The 10139-nt window shown below is 34.0% G+C and overlaps 1 protein-coding gene across 1 annotated transcript; it reads right to left on the reverse strand.

Annotated features, from left to right (window-relative positions):
* Positions 1–453: 453 nt before the first annotated feature.
* Positions 454–9924, reverse strand: LOC144062522 (regulator of G-protein signaling 8-like). Its single transcript, XM_077583987.1, has 5 exons — positions 9732–9924; positions 4623–4733; positions 4136–4197; positions 2583–2749; positions 454–1811 (listed from the first exon to the last, which is right to left on the reverse strand). The coding sequence occupies exons 2-5, from the start codon at positions 4721–4723 to the stop codon at positions 1617–1619; spliced, it is 525 nt and encodes a 174-aa protein (XP_077440113.1). The 5' UTR covers positions 4724–4733; positions 9732–9924; the 3' UTR covers positions 454–1616.
* Between the last annotated feature and the right edge of the window lie 215 nt (positions 9925–10139).

Consider the following 10139-nt stretch of genomic DNA (forward strand, 5'->3'; position numbering starts at 1 on the left):
AATATAATATAATATAATATAATATAATATAATATAATATAATATAATATAATATAACAGCGTATTAGGGTCACGTATAAATATATATATTTTTAGAAGGGAGTAATATTCTGAGAAAAAAACTCACAAATTTACAAGAAAAAACTTTAATATTTGCGACATTATAAATTGGCAAATTTGTGAGAAAAAAACCTCAAAAATTTATGAGAACTCGCTGATTTACAAGAAAAACACTCTTGCAAAAATTTGCAAGAAATCAAAGTAACCTGCTTGGATTTTTTTTGCCAAGTCACAATTCCCAAGTGTGCAAAATGCCAATGGTGGAATTACGGTTAAATTACACCTTTTGGTTAGGTTTTCAAGCAAGGAGATTAGGTTTTGTTATTTCTTGGAATGACCCCCCCCCCCCCCCCCCCCCCCACACACACACACACCCAAAATAAATAAATAAATAAATAAAAACATGTGGCCCTAATATGGCATCGTAATAATATAATATAATATAATATAATATAATATAATATAATATAATATAATATAATATAATATAATATAATATAGTATAATATAATATAATATAAGAGAATATAAAGAGGCCTAGGGCCTTCAAAACTGTAGACAAAATGGTTCTATTTTCAAAATAGCTTCCGCACTTCCATATACATTCCAATATATACAGTACGTATCCAACTTCTTGATTACATTGTAGCTTCTTACATTTGAATAGAAAGCAAATGTTTACCAGCACATTTCACTCTGTTTGTGCCACATAACAGACTCGGCCACATCATTACCTTGTTATATACAGTACATGTTAAAAGTGCAATTCATTTTGGCATAGCTTCAGATATTTTGTAATCAATTTATTCAGTGTAAACTTCTCCTGCATATGTTTCTTCAAAACAAACTCAAATAGAGAGAAAACCTCATTAAACACAGATCAACTGAAAAAAAAAATCACAAAAATACTCTTGACCAAACAAGATCATCACATCACGTCAAGATAGATACAATATTGCTGCCATGATATGTTTGTTTGAAAAAAACTATTTTTCTCATTCGTCACCATACAAGGTGCGGTAAAGCCATTATGTGTCCATTCCTGTACCGTTCACAGTATATTGCGAAGGTCTGCATGCACGGACGGATCTGATGGCAACGAAAGGTGCATCTTTTTTTTTTTCTTCTTCTGGAGAGCTCAGTATTGTTCATTCGGTAATTTTACCGATTTGACATGTCATCATCATTGCTCTCTCTATTTTTTTTTAAATTTTTTTTTTATTTTTTTAAATTTTTAAATTTTTAAATTTTTAAATTTTTAAATTTTTAAATTTTCAAATTTTTAAATTTTCAAATTTTTAAATTTTCAAATTTTCAAATTTTCAAATTTTCAAATTTTCAAATTTTTAAATTTTTAAATTTTTTATTTTACCCAAAACCTATTAAACAATCCCATACCGTTCACCTAAACCGAACACTTCCAGCCAAAGTCGTGAGGCCATCAGGAGACCCGAGGAAGGACCAAAGGAAAGACAGGAAAGTAAAGGCTTTCATTTGACATCTAACGGTCAATACTGTGTTCCTTTCGAATTGCAACCCGATGTCCGTTGATCGGATCAGACAGACCTCCGTTGGCCGCGGGCGTGTGTCCTCTCGACGATATCCTGGTACAACTTGGACTTGAGGAATCGACGGTACGAGTCTTTCTCCATGAGAGTGTAGATGATAGCTTGAGCTTCATTGAGGCTACAGGGCGTGGGATCCTCCAGGCTCTGTTTGGTCTTCTCCCTGGTGTGGTAGTCGATGTTTACCTGGCCAAAGAGGGGGGATCACTTTGCATTACAACACTGCATCAATCTTAAGTAGCCATTTGTATACTACGAGTTATTTATACAAAACGTTCCTTAAAACCCTGGAGAACCCACGGGGTCAAATTTGGCCCCTATAAATTCTGCTACTCAAATAACAAAGACTTTTTTTTTTTTTTTACAAATTTAACTTCAAAAGTCCAGAGTGCCACTTCTGACCCCTGCAAGGGGCCATCTAGTGGATGAATATTGCACTTACATGAGCCAGAGTGACAAGATGGCTGGCAACATGCTGTTTTATTAAACTGGAAATCAATCCAAACAAAACCATCTTCTCAGCAAACCATCAGATGGGATTTATTTTTTTTTTGTTAATCTATTTCATATCATGTTGCAGAATGCCTAGGAGTATGTTTTATATATATACTTTGATAAATTAGCAACTCTGAGCTAGTTAAAAAAAGGGTTAAAATTGAAAAAAACATATATTTTGGTGTTCAGTGAATTTAAAGCAGTCATTTAATGTAGAATTCACAATTTTCCAAATAAGAAAAGGGTTCTTGGATTCTCCAGGGTTAAAATCCGTTTGTATACAATTTGATACAAGCAGGCATTTCAAGGTTAGGTTTTAAAGTTACGTTCACATACGGTGATATTTTTACCAATTGGAAGTTCCATACTTCTGTAAAAATGACATTTAATTGACATGTTTCCCAAGAGATTTTATTTAATTTTTTCATGATGTGAACAAACGAAGCACTCGTCCACGCCGACCTCTCTCGGTGCCTGAACATCGATGAATTCCTTGAAGATCTTATTCGCTTTTGACGCAAGTTTGGTTGAACTCCTAATTTTTTTGTAGTCCTCGCAGGCCATCCAAAACTCGATGTTCTCATCGCTGAACTCCGTTTTGAGAAATGTTCGGAAGGCAGCCAGGCCATCTGGATGCGGGTAAGAGAAAGTAGAGGAGATAAAAACAACGGAAACAAAACATTTAAAGTTAATCAGGATTATTCTTCATCATGAGGTTTTATTAGTCGATACATAATATCCACGAATCTTTTTCCCAGAAATGGTAAAGGGCTGTTTTCATTAGAACACAAACAAATCCGATTTTTCCTCCCCCTTCCTCCCCTTCAATCTTTTTCATTAGTAAAGATAAATGATCAATTAATGTGCAACCACAGAGGCCGAGCGTGTTTTTCTACAAGGCCTGTGTCAAGTTGACATGTTATTCCCATCCTTCTCGTCGCCCGTTGTTTACAGAGGGAAGAGTGGACAGGATGGCTCGTGTGTAAATATGCAACATCACATCACATGCTGTTTTGCACGAGGTCGCATCGGAGCAGTGTACTTTTTTTTTTTTTTTGAGACATAGTTACTAATCACAACAATAGTAGAAGTCGCAAAATGTCCAATGTATCTTCCAATATTCCTTTTGAACATGTAAATTGCAGTCGGGTCGCGGGGGCAGCAGCTTTAGCAGGGAAGCCCAGACTTCTCTCTCCCCAGCCACTTCACCCAGCTCCTCCGACGGGACCCCAAGGCGTTCCCAGGCCAGCCGAGAGACGTAGTCTCTCCAGCGTGTCCTGGGTCGTCCCCGGGGCTTCCCGCCGGTAGGACATGCCCGGAACACCTCCCCAGGGAGGCGTCCAGGAGGCATCCGAACCAAATGCCCAAGCCACCTCAACTGGTTCCTCTCAACGTGGAGGAGTAGCGGCTCGACGCTGAGTCCCACCCCCGGATGACCGAGCTTCTCACCCTATCTCTTTTTTTTTTTTTTTTACCCATAAATTCATAAGAAAATATCATTTTAAAGGCCCAAAATTTTTTTTTTTGTATTTTACTGTTTTCTTTCAGTTTTTTTGTTCACGTGAATTTAAAAGTATTTTCTTACCTGACTTAATGCACTTTAAATTAAGAATTTTAAATCCACAATTATTGAATTATTGAAAATATTCTCATCTCATCCTTGTTGATGTCAATATTTGCGTAACACTTACAGTAAGTGATCATAACGCGTGTTACTTACATTATAACTAAATCATTTAACCATTTACTGCTTTCATAAAAAAATGAATTTGGAATTAAATATTTGCGGGGTTTTTAACATGTCCTTGATATTTAGGAAGAATTGATGTTCCATAACTAATCAATATCGGATTGAATTGAAGCGAATCGAATCGGGAAAAATCAAAACCGAATCGAACTGAACTCTTGTGAATCCAAATCGAATCGATTTCAGAAATGAGAATCGATACCAAGCCCTACAAAATACTTTGGAATTTGCTGTACAATTTATGTAAATTGCAAACTTGTTTACTTACATTTGTGGGACAGAACGTGATCAAATGATTCAGACCACCGAAGCACCTCATCTGTTGACAATCTGATGGAGAGAAAAATGCCTCGTGAGAATGCAAATCATGCATTTGAATGGATTACGTAATAGTGAAGGGCAGCATGATTTAATGCATGAATTATCATGTGGTTGTTCTGCTGAAGGCCGAAAGGTAAAAAGTGTTAAAAATAGAGAGAAATACTGGTCATTGTTCATATTGATAAACTTATGGTTAGACATAGGAATTCAAAACATTGTGTAATTAAATAAAAAAAAATAAAAAATAAAAAAAATAAAAAATAATAAAAAATAAAAATAAAAATAAAAATAAAAATAAAAATAAAAATAAAAATAAAAATAAAAATAAAAATAAAAATAAAAATAAAAATAAAAATAATTTAAAAAAGGCCACAAAGCAAGACACATTCTGCAAAGGCCACTTTTTTGGGAAATTGCTCCAAAGATAGACTCACTTCAGACACCTGGCAGTCGTTTCATGCGCTGGAGGCAGGAACTCAGAGAGGTCACTGTAGGAGTCCGATTTGTGGGATAAACATCCTAGTCTGGTCTTCATGGCAACGATCCTAAAGAATGAAAATACAACAATTCAGTTGAAAAATATGTAGCTCACTTTTTTTTTTTGCATAAGGAAAAATAAGATGTTAAGGTGAGAGCCAGGTAACATATTGTTTTGCCAAATTTTTATTTCTCTGCTTTTTAATTTATTTTGACAGCCCACTTATGAAAACAGCACATTTGCCATAAAACTTTGTAGAGTCTTTTCAATATAGATTTATTTGATTTTATATCGTTATAACTATATGATCTGTAACAAATTAATCATTATTTCTTCTTCATCCCGTGTTCCAAAATTTTCCATATTGATAAACATACTGTAAGACATTCATAAGGCAGAAAAGTCCAAATAAATATATATATATATTGAAGTGTATTTTGTTCTTCATTAGCATATCTGGTATTAGAGTACTTAAACGTTTTCAGGTTACTTGGATTATGTTACCAATATATAGTATCCTTACTGTATTAGAACGGACTACATGAAAAAAACAAACACTTTTTAAAAAGCATTTGGCCTACGTTATTTGTTCAAAAATTAATTAGAAAACATTGATTATTTGTAACTTTTATGATTTGTTGTTATGCGTGCAGTGTATTGTGGGAAAATGTGCTATGTTTGTAGCATTTCACCTAGAAGTCCGTTTGGACGATGCGATTGCTGCCATCTTTATTTCCTTTTGAAATATGATACTTTTATTTTGACATGTAAAACCGGAAGTTGCGGGCTTACAGCGAAACCGGAAGTTTTACGCAGCAATAAACAAGCGGCTTGTTTTCCCCTTTCCTTTCGAGCTGGTTGTAAAAGCTGAGCAAATTGACAATGTTGACTTAAGAAGCTGTTAAAGCATTCATGACTGGTTAGTGATCAGGAGTATTTTAAATGATTTATCGTTAGCTTAGATGTTAAGCAATGCTATGGTTGTAGTAAATGCAATATGAGTGTCTGAAATTTTAAGTTCTACAGTGTTGAGCTGTGCAATAAAAATCTGTAAAAGGAACTGGAGACTCGCATCCAATCAATTTGCGGTTTAGACGTGTTTGTGAGTATGTTTGAATGTTCGAGTGAATATTTGAATCCCATCAGGACTGTTTTCAATCTTTCATAACGTGTAGGCAAAATTAGAAAGAAAAAAATAATCAAAATACTTCTGGGATGTGTGTCATCCACGCCCCCCCCACAAAAAAGCTTTAGTCGATTATTTCATCTGCACTTTCGACGGGCGGTCTGCCCTAGAAACAGCCCTCTTAAATAATCAATGTTATGTTATGACCGATGAGCGCATCACCTGTGTCATAACCTCAAGGTGAAATTCATTTAGTAATTACATTTTATTTTTGGGGCAAGGATTTGCGATATTGAAAGCTGCACGAAAGGTTCCCTTCATGTCAACATTTTTAAAATGAGTTACAAAAGCCTAGGAGGGGAAGCTAAAAATAGCAAGGCACTAAATTGAGGATGCTGCCTTCCTTGCAAAAATCCACTTCAACTATGCGTGCTCTATTTCTGCAAGCGGGGATGATGTGCAACTTTTGTGTTCGGGGGACGTGACCCACTTACGGGAGGCTCTTATAAAACCACACGAGTCGTTCTTAATGCAACTGAAATGGCATTGTTATTGCTTTGCATACTTGACAAATTCACATGGAATGGCATTAAACCAACAGGGGTTGGAAAAAAAAAAGAATAGCAAAATATAGGCTACACTAGAGTTGGTGTCATCTTTGCAGTTTATCACAGATCATTTTTTGCTTAAAAAGCGAAAAATTGCACAAAAACCAATCAGCAAAAAATAAATAAATAAATAAATAAAAATAGTGATAAATAAATAATTACATATTTTTTTCCCCCAAATAAGCACATCAGCTGAGTAACTTACACATCGATAACACTTGTCACAAAATACACAACTTAAAAATGTTAAGTTCAATAATTAGAAATATAAATAAAAAAGATTCAGAATTGTCTTAAAGTGCAATAAGTCAGGTCTTTCATAAATGTAAGAAAATACCTAAATTCATGTCAATGGTAAATTTCAAGAAAACAGTAAGATACACAAAAAAAAAGGCATACATTAATTGGAACTATTTCTATTAGTTTAACTTTTTTTTCTACTTTTGTTAACGAGAGTAAGAAAACCTCTAATTTTTTTATTGTACATTTAGAACAGATATCAAATTTGTGATTAATCGTGAGTTAACTAGTGAAGTCAAGTGATTAATTACCATTACTAATATTAATTGCCTGACGCCCCTAATTTTTAAAATATTAAAAAATATATTTTTTTTTTATTTAAAAAAAAGAATGAAAGAATTTAAAAAATATATATTGTAATTAATCGCATGACTTCACTAGTTAACTCACGATTAATCAAAATGTTTATATCTGTTCGAAATGTACAATATTTTTTTTCTAGGTTTTCATACTCTTGTTAACAAAAGTTTAAAAAAAATAACGTTAAACTAATAGAAATAGTTCCAATGATTTTTTTGACGTCTATAGCCGTCAATGGCAGTGAATGAGTTAAAATGCATGATTCATGATTTTATGAATTGATATCAGGCTCAAAAAGGAAAATTGATTCCGATACACAGAGGTTCAAACTATGATTTAGTTGTGTTTTCCAAACAGATTTCTTTTGTGATGAATCGCTATGTGGAGCTGCAGTAGGTTGCAGGCACGTGCTTGTGCTGAACTATTTCTAAAAATATCCTGACAAATCTGTGCAGTCAGGAGGAAACAAGTGCATGTTCTATTCAGCCATGCAGCAAAGGCCGACTCCCGCAGGGACGCAGCTAAAAATAGCAACATCTCAGACACACACTGACACACCTCTTGAATCGGAAACAACCAGCGACTTTCTCCTCGAAAGATGCTCCGAGGCTTGGTTAAGAAAAGACAACCAAAAGAAAATCAAGAAAAAGAAAACAAAAATGTGGATCATTTTGACTGCCGCAGCGTCTTTGATGTGAAGCGACTTGGTGCAGTGCAGTTTTCATGTTTTTCCCCTCCATGTCCTCATTTGATAGATGCGTGTGAAACGGCTTTGTTATGTGCCAGATGATCTGGAAGGTCAAACAGATGATGCCCCTGCTGGCTTTCTTGGTTGAATTTAGAACCAGTACACTTTTTACAATAATCAATGTCATTAACCATTAGGGCTGGGTTTAAAATTTTTTTTTTAAATCGAATAATCGTTTTTTTTTTTCAAGCCTGATATCGATTCTCTAGAAGGTCAAACAGAGGCCCCCGCTGGCTTTCTTGATTGAATTTAGAACCAGTACACTTTTTACAATAATCAATGTCGTTAACCATTAGGGCTGGGTTTAAAAAAAATTTTTTAAATCGAATAATCGTTTCTTTTTTTCAAGTCTGATATCGATTCTCTAGAAGGTCAAACAGATGATGCCCCTGCTGGCTTTCTTGATTGAATTTAGAACCAGTACACTTTTTACAATAATCAATGTCATTAACCGTTAGTGCTGGGTTTAATTTTTTTTTATTTAAATCGAATAATCCTTTTTTTTTTTTCAAGCCTGATATCGATTCTCTAGAAGGTCAAACAGATGATGCCCCTGCTGGCTTTCTTGATTGAATTTAGAACCAGTACACTTTTACAATAATCAATGTCATTAACTGTTAGTGCTGGGTTTTAATTTTTTTTATTTAAATCTAATAATCTTTTTTTTTTCAAGCCTGATATCGATTCTCTAGAAGGTCAAACAGATGCCCCCACTGGCTTTCTTGATTGAATTTAGAACCAGTACACTTTTACAATAATCAATGTCATTAATCATTAGGGCTGGGTTTAAATATATTTTTTTAAATCGAATAATCGTTTTTTTTTTCAAGCCTGATATCGATTCTCTAGAAGGTCAAACAGATGCCCCCACTGGCTTTCTTGATTGAATTTAGAACCAGTACACTTTTACAATAATCAATGCCATTGATCATTAAGGCTGGGTTAAAATTATTTTTTATTTTAAATCGAAAAATCATTGTTTTTTTTCAAGCCTGATATCGATTCATGAATCGATTATTCTATTTTTTCCAGAAATTCTTAAGAAAATATATATATTTTTTGGGTATCTTACCGTTTTTTTTTTATTTTTATTTAATGTACAATTATTGAATTATATTCCGAAAATATTTTCATCTCATCTTTGCGGATGTCAATGTTTGTGTAACACTTAAAGTGATTATAACACGTGTTACTTTCATTAACTCGTTCACTGCCATTGACGGCTATAAACGTCCAAAATTCATTTAAACTATTTATATTAGTTTAACATTTTTTCCCACTTTTGTTAACAAGAGTATGAAAACCTAGAATTGTTTATTGTACATTTAGAACAGATATGACATTTGTGATCAATGGCGAGTTAACTAGTGAAGTCATGCGATTAATTACGATTAAAAACTTTTTAACTTTAACAGCTATTTTAATAATCGAGTAATCGGTTGGAGACATTTTTTTTTTTTAATTTCAGCATACCAACAGTAATTGTTCACTGATTTTTGTAGTCCTTGATGAAATTCTGTGTTTAAGCAAAATAAGAAATTTGCAAACATCTGTTTTACTTTGAAAAAAACAATAGTACAACATCAAATTCCTCTTTTTATTGAGCACGAAATAAACACCAATCACTGGTTAATAAATCTGTAATCAGGGAAAATGTTTTTTTTATTTTAATGTAAAATGAAAATGAATCCGATTAGTCGATTAATCGATTGAATAATCGATAGATTAATTGATTCTAAAAATATTTTATAGTGACAGTACTAATTTGACGCAACCTCACTGGAATTGCGGTTTGTATCAACAATCATTTAATTGATTCATCATCATTTTTTCCGATTGAACAGAACGCCTCCATTAAAAGCTGTAGATAATAATCAGACGGTAAACCATTAGTACGAAGCGACGACTCACATAATACTTTGAGCTCCATGTTCAAAAGAGTTACATAACATGATCAGTAAGTAATGAATATTAATCCTTTACCTGGATTCTGCAGATGAGGTACTTGTCTCCCCTTTTTTTTAATATATATTTTTTTTAAATAAGCGCTTTTCAAAAATGAAGTCTCCAGTTTTATTGCCGTTGAGCACGCATGAAAGTGTACAGCTGAGAAGTGGTAATATCATCTACTGTATTTGCGATTGCTGTGTGCGAGCCAGCAGCAGCATGCTCATTGGTGCGAAATGTGGGCGCGAGTGGTGGGGGGGGGGGGGGGGGGCGAGAGACGGAGGGGGTGGAATCAGAGACAAGCTATCTTTGAAGAATCCGGAGGACAACACAAGCGCATCTTCAAAGTTGTCAAGTGCTTTTTCCACACAAGGCGGAATGTTACGGAAGCGTATTGCATTCATTAAAAATTAAAAAAAAACAAAAAAAAACATTTTTTTCTAA

The sequence above is a fragment of the Vanacampus margaritifer genome, chromosome 13, assembly GCF_051991255.1.
Source record: "Vanacampus margaritifer isolate UIUO_Vmar chromosome 13, RoL_Vmar_1.0, whole genome shotgun sequence".
Classification (NCBI taxonomy): Eukaryota; Metazoa; Chordata; class Actinopteri; order Syngnathiformes; family Syngnathidae; genus Vanacampus; species Vanacampus margaritifer.